This window comes from Mus musculus, chromosome 16 (assembly GCF_000001635.26).
Source record: "Mus musculus strain C57BL/6J chromosome 16, GRCm38.p6 C57BL/6J".
Taxonomy (NCBI): Eukaryota; Metazoa; Chordata; class Mammalia; order Rodentia; family Muridae; genus Mus; species Mus musculus.
In genome coordinates, this window is record NC_000082.6 from 13,859,511 (window position 1) to 13,882,898 (window position 23,388).

Sequence of the window (23,388 nt, forward strand, 5' to 3'; positions counted from 1 at the left end):
TAAAGACACTACAGGGGCCTTCCGTCTAACCACCCTATAACCTTTATCAGACTATGAGCTCAGGTGGACTCACCCACTTCAGAAGTGTTCAAATGACCTCAGCTGTCAGAGGAACTCATGGAACATGAAGATGGAAAGAGGGCTAGGATTTCTGCAGTTACTTTTTACCATAATAGGAAATGTCTCTCCACAAGTCAAAACATAGGAACTCAAGCCAAGTGACCAGGATTAGGGAAGGAAGTGGAGAGGAACTTATGGAATTCTGGCTGACAATGTGTCTAAAGCCATTCCTAGCAATGGTCTTTTCAGTTATATGAAGCAATAAAATCTTTTGCTTTAGCCAGTTTGGGTGACAGTTAATGATAAATGTCACTCAGTGGTGGTCTGACGTTCATTCTCCATAAGGACCAACATGGAACTGGCCAACCTTACTGTCTACTTACCCTTCCACATGAAGCCAAATGCCGTACTGCTCACAGAGTTCCTTCAAACGTCCAATCTTGTCTGTGTGTCCAACTGCTGCAGTTCCTAAATATAATGAGCAGGGACATTAGAAAGCAACCCACTGCCTTCTGAATCTTTACAATGAGGGAGCTTTCATACACAGCTATACAGCATTTTGATGGGATGGAAGAAGCAGTGTATTCCTATTTGAAATCTTCCTTGTGGGTTGACTTATAATCAACACTTGCTAGTTGATTTGTATAAGTTTTGAAGAATGTGTCTCCTCTTTTAAAAGTGCCTAATTTTGTACTGAAACCAGACTTTTTACTCACTGTCATCAAGACCGTGGGACTGTTGATCTATGCTACATTTTATCAGCACTCTCTTTAGAAACCTCAGTTTTGTGCATAAACGTTTTGCAGCTTTCCTCTTTCCGATGATGTCCTGTCAATAGAAACTGTCTTACACTCACTACAGTGAGTACCGTACTTCCGTTGACACTTGCTCGAGTTATCTTTTCTCACTGTTTTTATATCCACATCCTGAGCTTTTTGATTTAGGTATCACCTTTATAAAAAGAATATGTAACATGAGTTTGTATTTGTATCACACAGGTTGCTATCATAAAACACATATTCTGAAGACTACTTAAATATGTCCAAGGAGTTCATCCCTTAGTAATTCGCACTACAGAGTTAGCTGGAGACATCCTTTTTCAACTTAAGTAAAACACAGAGTCATGTGTTTCCCCAAATGCCCTAAATTTGCAGTTAACAAAATCCCAACTAGTAAAAACTTCTACATCCTCACTATGGCCTGAACAAACACAACTTTAAAAAAAAGGTTATGTAGGTTGGCAATGTGCCTTAGTTGGTAGAGTGTTTGCCTAGCATATAGGGTCTCTAGATTAGATGCCCAGTGTTACTCTGGAATGCCTGCTCACCCTGCCCGCCCCCCCCCCCCCAAGCTAGGAAACCCCACCTACCCTCCTTTCTTCAGTCCCTCCCACACACAAAAAAAATCCTCCTCTACCCTTCCTGGCTGACATGACTCCTTGACTCTGAGTTTCCGGCAATGCACCCAAGAATGCCCACCCAGGGGTTCAGCTTTTGACCATGTATAGACACAATTCCAGCTCCTACCTGATACATCCTTACTCCTTGCCTAAGCTCTACAAAACCCTCTTGCTTTAGCCTAGATATGTGACTTCACTGACCTCCACCTTTGACATTGATGAACCCACGTAAGAGCTGCCTCCTAATAAACCTGCCTTTATCTTCTTTCATCTGGTCTAATCAGGCCTGTATCTTCATCACCAAGGGAGAGAAAAAGCTGTCACCCAGCACCATATAAAGTAGGCTTGGTGGTACATGCTTGTAATCCTAGCACTAAGACTAAAAGTTCAAGGTCATCCTTGGCTACCTGAGTTAAAGGCCAGCGTGAGACTTTTGTCTCAAAGGGGGATGAGGACTAGGGAGATGATTAGGCAAAATGCTTGTTCCACAAGCATGAAAACCTAAGTTCAATCCCCAGAACTCATGTTAAAAAGCCAGGCATGATGGCAGCACATAGCAATCCCAGTAGGAAGCAGAGATAGGCAAGACCCTTGGGCTCTGCCGGCCAGACAGCCTAGCATTACCTGGCAAGGCCAGTGAGAGCGAGACCTGGTCTAAATAAAACAAAGTAGATTGTGCCCAACAGCCTAGCATTACCTGGCAAGGCCAGTGAGAGAGAAACCTGGTCTAAATAAAACAAAGTAGATTGTGCCCAAGGAACAACACTACAGGCACCATTCCCCACACATAAACACAGGGTCTCACTATGGAGCCCTGCCTAGAACTTAGTATGTGTATCAAGCTGACCTCAAACTCACACAATGCTTGACATGTACCAAAACCCTTTTTTTTTTTTTTTTTTTTTTGGTTTTTCGAGACGGGTTTCTCTGTGTATCCCTGGCTGGCCTCGAACTCAGAAATCTGCCTGCCTCTGCCTCCCAAGTGCTGGGACTAAAGGCCTGCGCCACCACTGCCCAGCTTAAAAATATTTTTGATTCTGTTTATTTGAGACAGGGTCTCTCTATGTATCCCTGGATATCCTGGCACTTGCTATGCAGACCAAGCGGGTCTCAAAATTATAGAGACCTGCCTGCCTCTGCCTCTATTGCTGGAATCACAGGCATGCATACCACACGTTTAGGTTACGGAATTAAGTAACCCTTGACTGTAATACTTCTATCCAGATGAAAGTACAGGATTGTGTTTAATGACTGGATCACTTTTGGAGTAATTTCATACTTTTGGCAGTGCCTATTTCTGAGGCATGTATTGAGGGAATAAATATAGGTCACAATGGGAGGTCACTCAGTTACATGCTAAACATAATCTCTATCAAGTGACTGAATATGGGTCAATTTGTGCTTTTTTTTAAACATATAGTAAGGTAAGTCAGACAGGAAGCAATGGTTCTCATTTTTTAGACAAACAACTTGATTAAAATATAATTTACTTACAAAAACCCCATTCATATAAGTATATAGTTCAATGAGTGCTGATACATGCTCACAGTATGTAACTAATGTCACGATCAATACTGATTTTATTACCTTAAAAGCTCTCCATCCTCACTGTAGCTGGTCTCCTCCCTAACTCATGACCCAACAATCTTTTATCTGTTCCTTCCACTCAAGTCTTGTCTGTCCTAGGGTGCCAAGAGAATGCACCATGTGCAATTCTTTGTACATCGGCGTGCCTTTGAAGCTCCTCCACACTGAAGTGGGGGCCAGCACATCTTTGTACTTACTGATTAGTGTCCTACTGTAGGCAAATGCCCTAATTTGCTTATCCACTCACCTCGTGAAGAACACTCAAGTTATTTAATCAATGAACAAACACATGCATAGAAATCTTTGGTTGGAGATTGTTTCATTTCTCCTTGATAAACTACAGTAAGAAATGAGTGGATTACAGGATTTACATTTGGCTCTCTGAGCAACTGCTCAAGTTTACTGAATGGCTGCAACATTTTGTATCCTAATATTGTGTAACAATTTCCTCCGAGAAACATGTGCCACCATGCCTACTTTATGTGGTGCTGTGCAATAGCTTTTTCTCTCCTTTGGTGATGAAGATACAGGCCTGATTAGACCAGATGAAAGAAGATAAAGGCAGGTTTATTAGGAGGCAGCTCTTACGTGGGTTCATCAATGTCAAAGGTGGAGGTCAGTGAAGTCACACATCTATCCTTAAGGGAAGCTCCATAAGCAGAAAGGTAAACAATTCAAAAGAACTTCAGGAAGTCCCTGAAACTGACCAGATTCACCAGGCCCTTCCCTGGCAGAAATTACAATACAAGCTAAGATTCCCTCTCCGAAGAGCAGAGCCAAGCTGCAAAGAAGATTTAGACAAGCAAATCAGCAAAGACAACTCTGAGACCAGTGGAGCTGCCTGGAAGAGTTTGATCGCAACAGAGGAATCCTGTGATGATTAAAATTACATTTAAAGTTTAGACTTACTACGCTTGAGACCAAAAAGCAAAAAATGCCTCTAACATATACGTCTCTAGCTTCTACAGGCTGTACCCTAGCAGTCAAGCTCTTTTCTTCCCAGCTGTTGAAAACTACTCTTAAATTGACAGATCTTGTAAAATTTGCTGTTCTTGCAAAATAACAGGTCATAAGACTAACTGCTATTTCTGCTTTTGTAATTAAACTTGATTACTCTGCTAAAAAGATGACTAGGATAACTGCAAAATAAAGATGTTAAAATAAGACTCTGCCGATCCACTGGCAGAATACATGTAATCTTGTGGGTTTCGCCTTTATATGCCCTGGGCTGATATGGCTAGCTGCTGCATCTTGGGAGTGCTCTCAGTTACAGTCCTGGTGTCATGAGGGCAGTATTTAATAAAGCCCTTCTTATTAAAATTTATCCATGGTCATGGTAAATCTCTGAGTGATCCCAGAACTGTGACAACTCCAACCTACTGAGCTGCCTGCAAGCTGTGCAGTGTGCTCCAGGTTGCCAGTGTTGTGAGCTGTCACTCATGCTGGGGTAGGCTTTGGTGATGCAGCTGTCTTTTAGTCATTTCTGCTTTAAGTAAACCCCAATAAAACTCACTGGCTCACCAAGTTTGACTTTAGTGGCATCTGACTTTGGTCTGTAGTGGGATCCCTATCTGGAGTAAACTTTGTCACACAACACCCTACCAAGAATGTATGTAGCTGCTGTGACCCCTGTAAGCATCAGGCACCTTTTCCCTCAGCAGTGTAAGGGTCCCTTTCCAAAGGGAGGGACTGGAGCCAGGGTCAAAGGCATAGCAGACAAAGATTGAACTAGATCTTGAGCTCTCATTGTGGTTTTACTTTATTATCTTATATTTTTAACACTGCCTGACCCTGAACTCACTATCCATCTTAACCCAATCTTGAACTTCAAACTTGTGGCCCACATACTCAGAGTGCTGACTCACTGACAGGTGCTGCCCACCTTTGTTTCACTTAGACCTAAGGATCAAACTCAGAGCTTTGCACACACTAACTACCAACTGAACTACATCCGAGACCTCACTATGGTTTCTCTGTTCAGACCAGACTGGCCTTGACTGTTGGTCCTCAGGCATTGGCCTCTGAAGTGCTGGAATTAGAAGCTATGATCTAAGTATAGACCAACATATGGAGCTAAACTGTATTATTGTAATGATAATGACATTAAACATCTTTAAAGTGTTTATATACCCATGTGGTAAATTATCCATCCAAATGTTCATTTTAAAGCTGTCTGTCACCTTAATTACTGAAGTGGAACAGAATGTTAAGATTTTAGATATAAATCATATGCCAGAAAAAAAAAAGTTTTGTAAATACGTTTCCCAGCCTACTGCTTGCTTTTACTTCTTAATAGGGCTTTTGCTTTTGAGATAGAATCTATTATATAGCTCTGGCTATCCATCCTGGAGCTTGCTGTGTAGACCAGGCTGGCTTCTAATGTACAGAGAGATCCACCTGCCTCTGCACTGCTAGTGCTGGAATTAAAGGCATGAGCCACATACCCAGCTCAATCGGGTCTTCTCAAATAGCAAAAGCTTCTTATTGCTGGGGCCTGAATCCAGGACCCTGGACTTGCTAAACACAAGCTATATACTGAGTGATGCTCCAAATCAAGTAAGTCTGTCTGTCTCTCTCTTTCTTTTCTTTTCTTGTTCCATTTTATTTGCTGTTTCCAAATGTAAAAAAGAAAGTCAAGATTCTTACAATTCTTACAACAGTTTGAATGAAACATCTCAGACAAGCAAAGCAATTCTTGTACACATACCCATTTCTCTCCACCTTTGCTGCTTCATACAGTGTGACTGATAAAACTGATGGCTTGTACTCAGTGGGAAAATGCCATTTCTTTACACCACCACATAGCAGTTTCTACTTTTCTGCAAGTCAATTTTTAACAAGTTACTTTGCTCTTTTCTTTTAAACGTTAGGAGGCACATGGAACTGGAGAATTTGGCTGCTCCGTTTTATTCAGCGACTGCACAAATAAGAACAGCAGTCTCCCCGCTACAGGTGGCTGGGCTGGTAGATACTAGCTCTAGTAGATTCAATTTCCTTTATATCTTGCAAGTCTGGATTCCAGAAGAATAATGAGGAACCCACAGGTGAAATTTAACAGTGAAGCTACATTCAGTTACATTCTGTTAATCTTTGCTATTTGCATAGACTAAAGACAGTTTGCTAAATGGCACTGAAAATCCTGACCCAGGTGACATGACTTAGTCCAAATGTTTCTGACTAAAGAAATTATACAACAATATTTATAGGCTAACTTTTAAAGAGATGGTTGACATTAATACTGTACATATTTTACATATAAAATAGGTCCAGGCATTATTACCTCTGAGAGTGTCATGTAAGCACTTGTGATGGTTTATTTGCTGGAAGCAGCAAAGAATTATACAAAACAGTCCAGTTTCTCTGTTGTGTTTAATACATGGAGAGATTGTAGAGAATCATGAGAAAACAAAAAGACAGAAAATGTCAACCTGTGGGTTTCTTTAAAACACCCGGAGTACATGACCTCTGCACCAAAACAAATATAAAAGATCTGGATGATCACGCTTGGTTACACTACATAATTTAGAATGAGTACTACTGGCTGAGTTCTTCTGCTTTGGAAGCTAATGTTTTTAGTTCTGCTGCACCAGTGGCCCAAGATCTTATCTCATTTTCAGAGCGGCACAGTTTTCCTTACAGGCAAGGGCCCGCCCATTTCAGCAGCAGCATTACACCTTAAAGGTTAACAAGTGACAGAACAAATGTCTTAACTCTACTTTACTGTTTTATGCTTGCCAGTTAGAGTATTTACAAAAGGCTAATAGTGATAAAGATCTTTCCCTCCTCTCCTCCCCCGTCACTTCCTCCAGGACTTCATGGAGGAAGTACAGGTACTTTTATGGGGTGATCAATTTTGAGTGAGCACAAAGATGAGGTACAATAATTCTTGGCTCGAATGTTCTAGTTCCCCCACAGCTAACTTAACTGAGAAGTTGCTTACTGACAGTCAAGACAGTGTCTTAGGCCTAGAACAGCCAAAAAAACTGCCATTTTATCCAGGGGATAAAGTGATCACTGACTGGCACCCAAGGTTAGAGTCTAGTCCTGTGGTAAACAATGTTGTCAATAAATCAGAAACTGAAAATATATTTAAAGAACACTCGCCATTGAGGGAAATGTGGCCCCTAAGATTGTCTATGTCAAAGAAGGGAAGTAGCAGCTGAATGTGCTAAGTAGATTTCTATAAACACAGTTTCAGGAGGAGCTGTGCTGAGCTTTTCCCTAAAAAAACCCAGCTCACTCTTTCACATCAAATCACTGTGGCCGAGAGGAATCGGTCATAGTACATTGACTGTGACATAATTCTGGCTGTGAACAATTCTTGGAAATAGGAAGCTGAAGTGCTTTGTCAAAGGCGACTGCCCATACAAAACCAGCCAAATCTGCAGTTTACAAAGGAGAATACAACGCTCTTAAACTTAAGTTTTGGAGATTCATTCCTTCCTTCCTTCCTTCCTTCCTTCCTTCCTTCCTTCCTTCCTTCCTTCCTTCCTTTCTTGTTTTCGAGACAGGGTTTCTCTATATAGCCCTGGCTGTCCTGGAACTCACTCTGTAGACCAGGCTGGCCTCGAACTCAGAAATCCACCTGCCTCTGCCTCCCGAGTGATATATTTCTTTAAATACTAAGAATTTTTCATTAATTTCCAACAAAGATTTGGTGCCTATTTGATACTGCAAGAAAAAATAATTAGGGCAGAAAATATACCAAACAACTAGTTGATCTGTCAAAATAAAGCACAGAATGTTAAGTGGACAAAAGTGAAAATGTTAAAAATGTTATAAAAGTGAAAACCAAAGTAATGGGGTACAATGAAGGCTTTTAAAAAAATTACACATGTCTTTGGCATCTTAAAATATTTTTGTTATTTTGTTATTTATTTTAAAAGACTTGAAAGCAGATGAAATACATGCAAATTATTTGAAATCCCTGCATAGCAAATACAGAGTTTGCCAGCAGCAGTCAGATGTGTTAGAAGAAAAGTGAAAGAGCCTCTCCTGTGGCAGAGCCCCACACGATGGGGGAGGGGCTCAACCCTCTACCGTGTACTGGATGGCACCCCAGAGGGCTGTGCAGCAGTCACAAACAAGGCATTGTTATCTGGGAGGGAAGGGACCGAGGAATTTCCATTGGTCGAAAACATCCCATCTTTAGTTTTTCCAGATACTCTGCGTGGACTGAACCTTGATTGCATCTTTTACTTTGAACCACTCTCTCTTTCTTCCTATATTCCCAGTCTTCCATTATTTCAGTAACTGTCAGAACATAAACATATGTTCTGTGCTTCTGGTCTTGAATCTGCTCAAATATTCCTAGGAGTCTGCCTAATTTTCCTTTGACTCCAACCTTTTCATACACTTCACTCAAAGCAGCAGTGCCAGGCTCCTCCTCTGGCACCATCCCTCCTCTGGGGACAATCCACTGGACTGCTACTCAACAACTGCACCTCATCCTCCTACCCACTGCGGAAGCACAGGCAGGCCGCCCGCTTCTTGAAGCCCTCGCGGTCCTATGTCCGCGTCTGGTTGTTCTAGAATTTCATCATGGAGCTGGGCTCCTGCAGCCTCTGCTCTGGCCGCCACCGTGGAGACCTGGCCGCCGCCACCCCGCCGGGTGGTCGCCGAAGGAAGTCGTGGTGCTTGAGCGCCGGTAGGACGGCCGGCGACATGGCCGGCGAGGCCGGGCGTCCACCGAGACCCAGGGTGGAACGCGGGTCACAGCAGTCGGGGGGCAGCGGTGGAAGCGCCGCCTCTGTCCCGGCGCCCGCCGCTCTCCTTGGAGCCCGCTGCCGCTCGCAGGGGGAAGAGCATGGCTCGAGGGTCGTGCCACAAGGAGACAGTTGGAAGCAGCAGTGCAGACCTGGCAGAGACGCCCTCTTTCTTTCTTTTTTGGTTTTGTTTTAAGATAAGCCATTGCAGTGTAGTCTTGGCTGGCCTAGAACTCATTATGCAGAGACTATGACAGGGCTTGTTTAGGGAGAAATGACTTACTGACATCAAGTCTCTAACATGTATGCTCTAGTACATTTGGGCCTTTTTTTTTTTTTTTTTTTTTTTGGTTTTTTGAGACAGGGTTTCTCTGTGTATCCCTGGCTGTCCTAGAACTCACTCTGTAGACCAGGCTGGCCTTGAACTCAGAAATCCGCCTGCCTTTGCCTCCCAAGTGCTGGGATTAAAGGCGTGCGCCACCTTTCAGGAATACACTGTACTTTTCAGTGCATAGATATTATACATATTTTTATTAAATTTATTCACTAAGTATTTTAAATTTATTAGCCTGTGTATAATAAGCGTGTGAGATGTGTGTGTGCCCACATGCCATGGCACCAATGTGGAAGTCAGAGGATAACTCATGGAGCGGATTCTTTCTTTTCACCCTCATGAGTTTGGGAAATTGAACTCTGGTTGTCAGATATATATCATCAGGCAATAAGCACCTTTACCTGCTAAGTCACCTTGCCCCATTTTCATGATTTGGTTTGGTATTTTGAGGTAAGGTTTCTCTATGTTGCCTTGACTGTTCTGGAACTAGCCCTGTAGACCAGGGGCTCTTGAACTCACAGAGATCTGCCTGTCTCTGCCTTCCAAGTGCTGAGATTAAAGGGATGCAATACCACTGCCTAGACTAGTTTCATCCTTTTTGATGCTATCATAAAAGACATTGTAAATTCAACGTTATTTATTGCATTTATTTTGTATGTACACGTGGGCATACATACAAGAGTGCAACCGGATGGACAACTTTCAGGGTTCTGTTCCCTCTTTACCATGAGATGGAACTCAGCCCATTCAATTTAGTGGCAAGCATCTTTATCTTCTCAGCTATCTATCTTGTTGGCCTTAAATTAGATTTCTATTTGTTGGTTGCTAGATAGAAATCTAGAAATTTTATTAGGTTCACAAATTAGTTCTAGGAGCTTTTCTTTAGTTGCTTTAAGAGCATCTCACCTTGAGTTGGAGGCCAGCCTGGTCTACAAATCCAAGTTCCAGCACAGGCAAGGCTATACAGAGAAACCCTGTCTCAAAAACCAATCAATGAAACAAAGAAACAAAACCAAGAGTGCCTCACCTTGATGGAGGGTCATCTCACTTTTTTAACATCAGCACTTACAAGGCCAAGGCAGGAGGACAACTATGAATTCCAGGCCAGCCTTGGCTATAGAACTGAGACCCCATCTTGACAACACAAGATCCTATCTCGTAGGCCAAGTACTCAGTGGCCTTGTACATACTAGATTATGATACCTACCAGCATTTGCAACAAGCAGCAAGGGCAGTCTTCCTCTTTCTACGTCATCTTTGATCAGTTTCTCGAGAAAGGCAACGTCCTAGGACCAGCAAACAAACCACAAAAATATAAGACAACCAGTATAAAAAGTGTACACTGATAAGCTATGACTGTGTGTATGTATACACACAAATGCATGTACATATGGTTACTAGAACACATATGTATGTGCATAGGGGTCAAAGGTCCAGCTCAGGGTTGCTCCTCAAGAGCCAATTAGCTTATTTTTTGAGACAGTGTCTCACTGACCTGGAGCTTGCTGATAGACTGTGCTGGCTATACAGCAAGGCCTATGGATTAACCTGACCTCATCTCCCAAGCATGAGCCACTATGTCTGACCCTAAGGTTTTTTTTTAAAAGATTTATTTATTTATTATATGTAAGTACACTAGTTGTCTTCAGACACTCCAGAAGAGGACGTCAGATTTTGTTACAGATGGTTGTGAGCCACCATGTGGTTGCTGGGATTTGAACTCTGGACCTTCGGAAGAGCAGTCAGGTGCTCTTACCCACTGAGCCATCTCACCAGCCCCCCTAAGGTTTTTTAGTTTAGTTTTTTTTTTTTTTTGTTGTTGTTGTTGTTATTTTGAGACAGTATCTCACCATGTAACTCTGACTGGCCTGAAACTTGCTATGTAGACCAGGCTGGCTTTGAATTTATGGAGATTCACCTTCTCTACTCCTCAAGTGCTGGGATTAAGAATAAGTGCCACCACACCAGTGATTTTTAAAAGGTGAGTTCCAGGGATTGAACTCTGGTCCTCACGTTTTCTTGAAAAGCACTTTACCAGTTGAGCTCTCTCCTATCCACCACCAGTTTCATAAGGCCTAGACTGGCTTTGAAGTTCTGATTCTTGCTTCCACCCCCTGAAAGTGCGTACCATGTTTGGTTTTACATGGTACTCAGGATCAAACCCAGGGCTTTATGCACACTAGGAAGCACTACAGAGACCTAAGCTAATGGTTAATGAAAAACTGTGACTTCTAAAAGCACAGATGACTCAAAATTAATAACTCAAATCATTTTTTTATGTTAGGATAACTATTTACTCATGAACTTCAGATTTAAAACATTAAAATCGATTCAGCTTTATTAATACGTGTAAGAAAAGTATTTTAAAGCCACTGTATGCTACCTGGACAAAATGCATATTAGAAGCACTCAAAAACATTAGTTTTCTTGTGATTTAAAAATTTAAGAGTTCTGAACTTTTATTTTATTTTATTTTAGGCAGGGTCATATATATATATAAAATAATAAAATAAAAACTACTCCTATAATATTACTCAATGTTCACATGAAACACATTTACAACCTTTCCAAGAAGAGATTTTTTTTAAATCTCTCTTTGGTATCACTGAGTTATTTTTCTCCTATTTATTAATATTAAATTATTAATATTAAAGTATGCCTCCTATAGAAATTTTACACGATTCAAATAAATTTTTTATAACAATTCTGCTTTCCATAATCACAGATGACAAAAATCTGTATTCCTAATAAACTAATTAGAAATATTAAAAGAGATTAAAGGTGAAAACTTTACATATACAAGACCAATATTTCTAGTTTTAAATATTTACATTAGCTGGGAACTGGTACTGGTGGCAGAGGCACAGTCCTTTAATCCCAGCACTCAGGAGGCAGAGGCAGGTGGATGGATCTCTGTGAGTTCAAGGCTAGCTTGGTCTACAGAGTAAGTTATAGGACAGCCAAAGGTACCCTGCCCTTTTTTTTTTTTTAAATATTTATTTATTTATTATATGTAAGTACACTGTAGCTGTCTTCAGACACACCAGAAGAGGGCATCAGATTTCGTTAAGGATGGTTATGAGCCACGATGTAGTTGCTGGGATTTGAACTCAGCACCTTTGGAAGCGCAGTCGGCGCTCTTAACCGCTGAGCCGTCTCACCAGCCCGGTACCCTGTCTTGAAAACCAAAACTAAACAAACAAAACATTTACATGAAAAGAAAGTAATTTCTCATTCCCCACAGACAAGTAAACTATTTTGAAAATAGAAATGCAGAATCCTAGAGTTTTCCCTTCCTTTCTGCTTCAGTGTCAAGATATTTATCTCTTGCGTGTGTAAAAACTAACCCTAAGATTACAATGAAGGACTTCATTTCAAATCTGCTCATTCACATTGTAGAAGGATCACAGTTTTAAAGCCAGTCTGGGATCCCAGGAAGACCTAGTCTCAACACAACAAAAGACAAAAGAATATGCCCACTCAAAAACTTAGATAGCAGTGATAGCTAGCTAAAGCTCTGAGCTTGAACACCTTTCTCATGCTTACTTGGGATGCATGATGATGAAAGGGCTGGGGAAGAATATATACTCAGCATACACGGGGCCTTAGAACCAAACAGTCCTCCTCCCACCACTCCACAAGAAGCAGGTGATGAAGTAATACAAAATTCCTTTAGAGCTACAAAGCCTGGCCTTCATTCAGATACAAAGGCATACATAGCACCACAACGGGAGCAATGAGGCAATAAATGGGTAAGCTAATAACTATCTGGGAGCCAGCAAACACAATGTCAGATAAAATAAAAACATGGTTTCAAAATGAAATTCTATAGTACCATCTAACCAAAAGGGGAACTCACCATCTGATGCTGGGATCCAAACATAGTGTTACAGGGCACACGGCACAGGCAGGGGAAGGGTAAGCCAAGCTGCAAGAAGAAACACGCTGTTTACTTATGACTATGAGACTGAGCAGTGGAGACAAACCACAAAGTATTCTTTAAAAACAGAGATCTTAGTGGGGGTACAATGGTGTATGTGTGTTATCTTATTACTAAGCCTGGAGGTCACATGTATGAAGTCAGCCTGGCCTAGACAGTAGGACCTTGCCTTTAAGATTTTTAAAAAAAAAATCTCTCCCCTCAAGACCTCAAGTTTTATAAATATATATTAAAGGACATTTGGAAAGTTAAACTCTCACTCCAAAAGGTGACTTAACAAACGATTTGTAGGAGGACACAATCTAAACCTCTCTAAATAATATAGTCTATAATATGCCAAAAACCCAAACCAAACCAAACCAAACTAAACCAAAACACCAAAAACTAAGCATATTGCATTCTGAGTTGAGGAGGGTAACTTGTCATTCTTCCTTCAATCATTCAGAGAACAGTATCTTTTTTTTTTTTAAGATTTATTTATTTTATGTATATGAGTACACTGTAGCTGTACAGATGGTTGTGAGCCATCATGTGGTTGCTGGGAATTGAACTCAGGACCCCAACTTTGGTGCTCACTTGCTTCCACCCAAAGATTTTTTTTTTTTTTAAATAATGTATTTATTTATTACATGTGAGTACACTGTAGCTGTCTTCAGACACTCCAGAAGAGGGCACCAGATCTCATTACGGATGGTTGTGAGCCACCATGTGGTTGCTGGGATTTGAACTTAGGACCTTTGAAAGAGCAGTCAATGCTCTTAACCGCTGAACCATCACTCCAGCCCCCCACCCAAAGATTTATTTATTGTTATATGTAAGTACATTGTAGCTGTCTTCAGACACACCAGAGGAGAGCATCAGATCTCATATGGGTGGTTGCTGGGATTTGAACTCAGGACTTTTGGAAGAGCAGTCAGTGCTCTTAACCACTGAGTGGTCTCTCTAGTCCCGAGAACATTATCTTATTTATGGGTCCTTCTACCCCTAAAAAATAAGAAGTATAGATTATCAGAAGAATATTGCTTAAAAGAAGCAAAGTTGGGCTGGTGAGATGGCTCAGTGGGTTAAGAGCACTGACTGGGGCTGGTGAGATGGCTCAGTGGGTTAGAGCACCCGACTGCTCTTCCGAAGGTCCAGAGTTCAAATCCCAGCAACCACATGGTGGCTCACAACCATCCGTAACAAGATCTGACCCCCTCTTCTGGAGTGTCTGAAGACAGCTTCAATGTACTTACATATAATAAATAAATAAATAAATCTTTAAAAAAAAAAAAAAAAAAAGAGCACTGACTGCTCTTCCAAAGGTCCTGAGTTCAAATCCCAGCAACTACATGGTGGCTCACAACCATCCATAATTAGATCTGATACCCTCTTCTGGAACGTATAAAGACAGCTACAATGTACTCATATATAATAAATAAATAAATCTTAAAAAAAGAAGCAAAGTCAATGCCACAAATGGAGAAAAGTTGTCAAGTTAATTTTATAACATTAAATTCTTAATGTTTAGTTTCAAAGCACAGGGAGCTGGTAGTTTTAGAAACTATAAACAGATGCAGCATTAAAAATATACGGTGAGCTGGGTGTGGTGGCGCATGGCTTTAATCCCAGCACTCGGGAGGCAGAGGCAGGCGGATTTCTGAGTTCGAGGCCAGCCTGGTCTACAGAGTGAGTTCCAGGACAGCCAGGACTACACAGAGAAACCCTGTCTCGAAAAAAACAAACAAAAAACAAAAACAAAAAAAAAAACCCCATACAGTGAGTGCTTCATTCACACATTTTCTCTAGAAAACACTTTATGTAGTATGCTTTCCTTTGGCCACGCCAGGGATTGAACCTAGGGCCTTATGGATGTTAGACCAAGTGCTCTGTTACTGAGCTACACTTCATTCCTTCCTTAAAATACTTAAAAAACAAAGCAAAATAAAAATCCACTTCAAAAGTGATTTGTGTAAAAGCCTAAAATCCTAGTGCTTGGGAGTCTAAGAAAAGAGGATGGCCAGTTCAGAGCCATCCCGAGCTACAAAGTAAGTTTGATACCAGCCTGGGCTACACTCAGGATAAGACCTCATCTGAAAAGTCTGGTGTGGTAGCTCACATCTGGGCAGTCCTCTTGCCTCTACTTTCCAAACTCTAGAATGGTTGTACTACCAACAAGCCCACGGAGTCATTATTTCTCTTTTCTGTTTCGTCATGCTATATGCTCCAAGTTAATTGGCCTAAGCCTCTGTACAATTCTCCTGTCTCCATACCCATCTCATGCTGGGATTACAGAAGTATGGCAGTGTGTCAGGCTTCCTTGTGTGGGCCATCAGGCTTATGCAGCAAGCGCCTTTATGCACTGAATCATTCTGCCAGCCCACAGTGCTGTACTGTTTGTATAATAACAAAAAAGCATATAAAGAGATCTTTTTGTCAACTTGATACAAATAGCAGCTAGAGAAGTGAATCTATGTGCTTTAAGTGTTTAAAGAACAGGGGCTTGAGAGATGACTCAGAGCTTAGAAATACTCATTGACTATCTGGGTTTGGTTTCCAGCACCCCACATCAGGTGGCTTACAAACACCTGCCACAGCTCCAGGCATCCAGACTCAAGCACAAATGTAGCACACCTTTACAGACATGCATCTATAAGTAAAGTGTGTTTAAAAAAAGTTTAAAAGACACAGCATTGGGGCTACAGGTGCAGCTGAGTATGTTGAGCCCCTGCTTAGCACATGTGAAGCCTTGAGTTTGAGCTCTAGCAATACAAATCAAAAAGAAGCCACATGGCACAGTTTCTTTAAACTATCTATCTCTGGGGGCTGGAGAGATGGCTCAAGTGTAAAAAACACTTGTTGATCTGGGTTTGGTTCTTGACAGCCACATTGAGATGTTTACAATCACCTGTACATCAATTACAGGGCATGTTACACCTCTTCTGGTCACTGTGGCAACCTGCATAAATGTTGTACAGATACAGACATGCAGGCAAACACAAATACACACACAAATACATACACAAATACACGCGCGCACACCCACACACACTCTCATGCATACACAAATAAAATAAAATAGCATGCTTCTATCTTTGGGACTGGGGAGATAGCTCAGAGGTAAAGCATTTGTTACACAAGTGTAAGGACTATATTTGGATTCCCAGAAACCTATGTAAATGCCAGGTGGGATTAGTCATCCACTTGTAATGCCAGACCTGGAAGGCACAGACAGGGAATCTACAGAGTAAGCTCTGGGTTTGAGTAAGAGACTATGATTCAACGAATGAGATGAAAGAATATTTGAGGAAGACTCCTGACATTAACCCCTTGGCCTCCATGAATATGTATGTATCTACTCACACAGACATACAAAAACATGCATACACATTTACACATGAAAAAAATATTGGAGGTGTTAAAAATAGCAACCACCTTTTTTTTTTTTTTTAATTTTACATACCTGATTACAAAGGTATTGGCCCAGGCCAGGTCTAGCGGCAGCACTAAGATATATGACAGGCTTTTTGTTATATAACACGTTGAATCCATCTACAACAAAGTCTTCATAGCGAGAATGAATGGCAAGCCTACAGATCTTAGCAAGTCCTTCCCTCTCTTCCTCGTGGAAATATGCACATCCATTTTCGTACCTATTAAGAGATGTTGTATGTTAATGTACTCTTATTTTAAATTTTAAAAATATTTTATTTTACACCTTACACTAGTCAGAATGGCTAAAATCAAAAACTCAGGTGACAGCACATGTTGGAGAGAATATGGAAAAAGAGGAACACTCCTTCACTGCTGGTGGGATTGCAAACTGTATAACCACTCTGGAAATCAATCTGGAGGTTCCTCGGAAAACTAGAAATAGATTTTCCTGAAGACCCAGCTTTACTACTCCTGGGAATATACCCAAAAGATGTCCCACCATGCCACAGGGGCACGTGTTCCACTCTGTTCTTAGTGGCCTTGTAATAGCCAGAAGCTGGAAAAAAACCCAGATGCCCACAATGGAAGAATGGATACAGAAAATGTGGTCCACTTACACAACGGAATACTATTCAGCTATTAAGAACGAGGACATCATGCGTTTTGCAGGCAAATGAATGGACTTAGAAAATACCATCCTGGGGCTGGAGAGATGGCTCAGTGGTTAGAGCACTGTCTGCTCTTACAAATGTCCTGAGTTCAATTCCCTGCCACCATGCATGGTGGCTCACAACCATCTACAGTGTGATCTGATGCCCTCTTCTGGTGTGTCCGAAGACAGCTACAGTGTACTCGTCATATATATAAAATAAATAAATCTTTTGAAAGAAAGGAAGGAAGGAAGGAAGGAAGGAAGGAAGGAAGGAAGGAAGGAAGAAAAAAACCAATATATCACCCTGAGTGAGGTAACTCGGACCCAAAAGGATATGCATGGTACGTACTCACTAAGTGGATATTAGCCAAAAAAGTACAGAATACCCAGGATGCAATCCATAGAACTCAAGGTTAATAAGCTGAAGGGGCCAAGTGAGGATGTTTCAATCCCACTTGGGAGTGAGAAGAAATCACTGGGGGTGAGGGAGGGACCTGGGTGGGGAGAGGATTTAGGGAGGGAAAAAGGGGAGCAAGATCAGGTATGGGTGTGGGGAATAGGAGGGCCAAAGAAAGGATGGAAACAGGCAACCTTGAGAGGTAGGAGGTGGGGGGACCTTCTAGAATGTACCAGAGACCTGGGAGTGAGAGACTCTCAGGATTCAAAGGGAGGAACCTTAGATGAAATGCCCAACAGTAGGGAGAGAGAACTCGTAGAGTCTACATCCAGCAGAAAGAGGGATGGGGTTGCCACTCTACAGTCAAAAATTCTGACCCATAATTGTTCCTATCTAAAATAACTGCAGGGACAAAAATGGAGGAGACTGAAGGAAAGGCTATCCAGTGACATGGCCCAACTTGGGATCCATCTCAAGGGGAGCCTCCAAAGTCTGACACTATTACTGATGCTATGCTGTGCTTACAGACAGGAGTCTAGCATGGCTGCCCTATGAGAGGCCCAACAAGCAGCTGACCAGGACAGAAGCAGATACTTACATCCAACTGATGGACTGAACTTGGGAACTTCTGGAGTTGACTTAGGGAAAAGCTAGAAGAAGATGAGGAGGAGGGCGACCCCATAGAAGACCAGCAGTCTCAACTAACCTGGACCTCTGAGATCTCTCAGACACTGAGCTACCAACCAGGCAGCATATATTTGCTGGTCCAAGCCCTCCAGCACATATATGGCAGAGGACTGCCTGGTCTGGTCTTAGTGAGAGAAGATACACCTAACCCTCAAGAGACTTGGGACCCAGTGAGTGGGGAGGCCTGGTGGGGTAGGGTAGGGTGGGGTGAATGCACATCCTCTTGGAGATGGGGGGAGGAGGAATAGGATGAGGAACTGTTGGAGGACAGACCGGGAGGGGGATAATGACTGGACTATAAAAGAATAAGATTAAAGATAATAAAAAATAATTTATTTTATGGGTCTTTACCTGCATGTATGTATAACACATGTGTGCAGTACCCAGAGGCCAGAAATCATCAGACCCCTAGAACTGGAGTTACGCATAGTTATAAACAACCACACGGGTGCTGGGAAGCAAGTTAGGTTTTCTAAAAAAGCAGCCAAAGCTCTTAATTCATCAGCCACCTTCAGATGCTTATTAATATATTCCTATTTCTAGTTAGTTCTGGTTTTTTCAGTAGTATAAAATCATGAAAACAATTCTTTTCTCTCTCTCTTTTTTTTTTGTTTTGTTTTGTTTATTTCGAGACAGGGTTTCTCTGTCTAGCCCTGGCTGTCCTGAAACTCACTTTGTAGACCAGGCTGGCCTCAAACTCAGAAATCTGCCTGCCTTTGCCTCCCGAGTGCTGGGATTAAAGGCATGCGCCACCACGCCCGGCAACAATTCTTTTCTCATAGACACTACTCCTAGATCAGGCAGAGAAAACATAGTGAGAACCCCCCTTCACTTTTAATGGATGCCTACTTACTGCAGGTACAAGTTATAAAGGAAGCAAGGATGCAGCATCCACACCTAACTTTAGGAAATGGAATGAGCAGAAACAATGGGAACAAAGACTAAAAGTCCAGAAATAAAAAACCTGAAGACAATGGCTCTTGATTGTGCCACATGAAGGCTAATACAGGCTGAAATGGTTAGGAATTTCAGCACTAAGACTTCAAAAATACATGAAGCATTAATGTGCTCATTTAATTCTTGAATAAAATAGCTATCTATGCTCTCCCGACTTAATAGAGGACAATACCTAGGCATGGAGAGGTTAAGCAACAACTCCAAAGAAGAGTCAAATCCATATGGAGCACCACAAAACATTCCTCACAATCCACATCTGATTCTGATTTATCTTTATCAGGAATTATAAACTTGAAAAGGTGGCTTGGAGAGGTGTCTGGTCAATTGAGAGCACTGGCTGCTCTTCCAGAGAATCTCGGTTTGGGTCCCAGTACCCACATGATAGTTTATAACTATCTGTAATTCTAGTTTCAGGACTTGACCCCCTCTTTTGGCTTCCTTGGGCACTGTACACATGTGGTGCATATCCATACATACAGTGAAAATACTCATATATGTTAAAAATTAAAAGGTAGAACTGGGTGTAGTGGTGTCTGCCATTCGCCTCAGCACTAGGGAGAAAAGGGAAGGCATCTCTGTAATTCGAGACCATCCTGATCTACACATCAAGTTCTAATAGCTAGGCTATACAGAGACCCTGTCACAAACAAATAAGTAAACCTAAAGTCCAACAAACAAACAAACAAACATTGCCCATAATATCTTTACCATTAAATAAATAGATCTTTAAAAAACAAAAAACAAAAAAACCTTGCAACAACACCCAGTTCATAACGTCCTTACCTGAAAATCCGGCGTAGCCATAAGGTAGTGTCTGAAAGTATCCTGGTTGTGAGCTTTCTCAGCTTCTCTTTATCCAGAGTTGAAATATAGGCACCGAGGCTATGACCCAACAAAGCCATGTGACCTTGCTCTCCAATATTTTGGATTCTGTTAATCAAAATTCATTAGAGTATTAAAAACTGATTATTACCAAAGCATAGAGGGGTAAGGATAAAATTTAAATAGTGTTTCACAGAAATTTGGTAGACTTTCACTTTACTTCATCTCCTACAGAGAGATCCAGAAAATGTCCTCAAGATGCTCAAAGTGTGGGGAGAAAAGTACTTTAAAAATTGAGTCTTAGGGGCTGGAGAGGTGGCTCAGCAGTTAAGAGCAATGGCTGCTCTTCCAAAGGTCCTGAGTTCAATTCCCAGCAACCACACGGTGGCTCACAGCCATCTGTAATGAGATCTGATGCCCTCTTCTGGTGTGTCTGAAGACAGCTACAGTGTACTTACATATAATAATAAATAAATCTAAAAAAAAAAATTGAGTCTAAAAAGATAAATATCCTTCTCTTTACTGACAACACAAACGGTTCTTAAATTTTCTTAAAATATCACCCTTTAGAGCTATAAAGGAAGGCTGAGAGATGGCTCATAAGTTTAAGAGCTCTAGCTACTCTGGGAGGGGACACAGTTCTGTTCCCAGCATCTACATGGTGGGTCACAACCCTCTGTAATTCCTGTCTGAAGAGATCAGACACACACTTCTGACTTCTGCAGGCATCAGGCATGCAAGTGGTACACAGGTATATATGAAGGCAAAAAACTCCCACATAAAACAATTATGATAATGATGATGAACCACAGAAGAGTAATACAGCTCAGGTGTAGGGCACCAGCTCGGACATGCATATATATGTAGCATACATTCACACAGACACAGACACATAAATAAAGTCTTTTAAAAAGTCTTTTGAAAAAAGACTTTTAAAAACAGGTTCTAAGGCTTGAACTTGAGACCTTGCCCACGTGAGGCAAGTGTTCTATCACTGAGCTATACCCACAGTATCAAGTCTTTAAAAATATAAAAAGACTTGATAATCTAATTGGTAAGAAAAATACTATACCTCCCACTCATCACTCATCAGAGATCCTTAAGTTTGCTAATACCACTGAAGCAAAGGTGTGGGGAAAGAATTCTCACACATGGTCTGTGAGCCTATGAACTGGGTTATCTCCTAGGAGCAATATTTGGCTCTACCAAAATCACAAATGCATACATGCATTATCTGGCCCAACATCCTGCCTCTATGACTTCTACACAAACACACTTGCCAAGTGAGAAATGACATATGTTTAAAGTTATTGGCTGCAGCAATATTTGTATCAGTAAAACAGAAACACAAAATAAACTCTATTCATAAAATTCTATTCATCATTCAAAGTAAAATAAAGTTGCTGTTAACAAAGAGAAAGTTCTCTGTGTGACATGCAGTGAAGTCCAAGACGCAAGGGAAGAAAGCCAGGGGGTACGGTATTAAGTGCTGGAGGGGTGGGTATGGATGTTTCGCTTGTTTACACAAACATAAAATACCTGTGGAAGAATAATAAACTGGCCATTGTTAATGGCCACAAAAGAGAACCAGGCAGGGAGGCCTGTGTATGTTTCAGTACTGGGAATTAAACTCAGGATACATAAGTGTACCAGAGCCTAGAAAACGATTTTGTTATCTTCTCAATTTTAGTTTGCTTTGCTTTTGTCTTGCTATGTAGCCCTACACTAGCTTCAAACTTGTGACCCTCTTGCTTCTGCCTCTAGAATGCTAGAATTACAGATGTGTACCATTGTGCCCAGTTTATCTTCTGTCTTTTGAACAAGGAAAATATATTACTGATAGCAAAAAAATTAAAGACAAATGAAGATATATTCATTGAAATATACTAGACAGATGAATAAATAAAAGGTGATTCATCGACAATACAGGCTTCCATTAATTAACTTAACTGTAGTAAATTCTTAGCAAGCTAAAGCAAAATAGAAAAGCATATGGGACATCAGTCCCTCCAGTGGCTCTTCATAAGACCTAATACTATAAAAGTGCCAGGATCTACTTTTAGAATACACACACACACACACACACATATATATATATACACACATACATACATATATATGTAACTTTTAATGAAATTAATTACTCTTAATGAAGTTTCTTTCTTGAGCCACTCAAGAACAAGTCAAGAACAGACTTTCATTTTTTTTGTTTCATTTTGTTTTGTTTTTTTGAGACATGGTTTCTCTCTGTAGCTTTGGCTGTCCTGGAACTTGCTCTGTAGACCAGGTTTGCCTCAAACTCACAGAAATCCACCTGCCTCTGCTTTCTGAGTCCTAGGATTAAAAGCATGAACCATCACCACCCTGCCAAGAACAGACTTTCAAAGGCAAGTTGCCAGCATTCCTTCATTACCGGGTGCTCTGGGGCTCCTCATCTTCATCTCCATGCATCAGATTTTGAACTAACTGGAGGATGCTCACCATATCTTGTCCACTGCAGAACAAAAAGGGTAGGTGGGTACAAAGAACACACAGCCCCCTCCCCTTCTCCAACCAGTTCTCTCATTCAAATTAACTTGAAGGGATTTTTTTTTCTTATTGTTGTTTTTTCTTTTTAAACATTTGGTAGCTTGCTTAAAAGACAACGAATATTTAGAAACAGGTTATATATTTTTAAAAACCTTCAAATTATATAACTTTACTTATGATTCTTTGATCCAAATTTATTTGATTTTTGAAAGTATTTCCAATATTGCTCTAGCCATATTTCTATAATAGATCATTTCATTCTTGAAGAGGAGAGAATTTTTAACAAGTTATATTTTAAGAGCCAGTCTTCTTAAGAATGCTAAAAGGTTATAAAACCAACAAAAACCCTGACGACACAGGTATATCAATCTTATTTTCTTCCTGGGGAATCTTGTCCAATTGAAACAATAGCCTTAAACATGTAATTTCTTTCCAACTCTTTTTCGAGACAGGGTTTCTCTGTATAGTCCTGGCTGATCCTGGAACTCACTCTGTAGACCAGGCTGGCCTCGAGCTCAGAAATCCACCTGCTTCTGCCTCCCGAGTGCTGGGATTAAAGGCGTGCGCCACCACGCCCGGCTCCAACTCTTTTTCTAAAAATTTATTTATTTACTTTTATTAGACATTTTCGTGATATACATTTTAAATGGTATCCCAAGTTGGAAAATTTGAGACTTGCTTAGAGGATAGACTGCTTGACTTCTATACAAGATATGCTGTTAACTGTTCATTATATACAGAAGGAAAATGTCACTGACTAAAACAGTATGAAGTGGCAAGGCAATATGTGGTGCATAAAATGTAAAAATATTCTACTAATAAGAAAGTGAGTGGCCAGTGGTGGTGGCACACAGTTTTTAATCCCAGCACTCAGGAAGCAGAGACAGGTGGATCTCTGAGTTCGA

General features: G+C 41.0%; 1 protein-coding gene and 1 pseudogene across 7 annotated transcripts in view; both read right to left on the minus strand.

Moving 5' to 3' along the window:
* Pdxdc1 (pyridoxal-dependent decarboxylase domain containing 1) overlaps positions 1-23,388 on the minus strand; it is a 70,032-nt gene that overhangs the window by 26,366 nt on the left and 20,278 nt on the right. For all 7 annotated transcript variants that reach the window (XM_011246054.3, XM_011246055.3, XM_011246053.2 and 4 more), the window contains 6 exons: positions 22,368-22,448; positions 19,916-20,062; positions 16,468-16,657; positions 12,945-13,013; positions 10,293-10,371; positions 444-528 (listed from right to left, as the gene is read on the minus strand). In XM_011246054.3, coding sequence (XP_011244356.1) covers positions 444-528; positions 10,293-10,371; positions 12,945-13,013; positions 16,468-16,657; positions 19,916-20,062; positions 22,368-22,448 — 651 coding nt within the window. The remainder of the gene's footprint in view (positions 1-443; positions 529-10,292; positions 10,372-12,944; positions 13,014-16,467; positions 16,658-19,915; positions 20,063-22,367; positions 22,449-23,388) is intronic.
* On the minus strand, positions 5,633-8,917 carry Gm19150 (predicted gene, 19150; annotated as a pseudogene).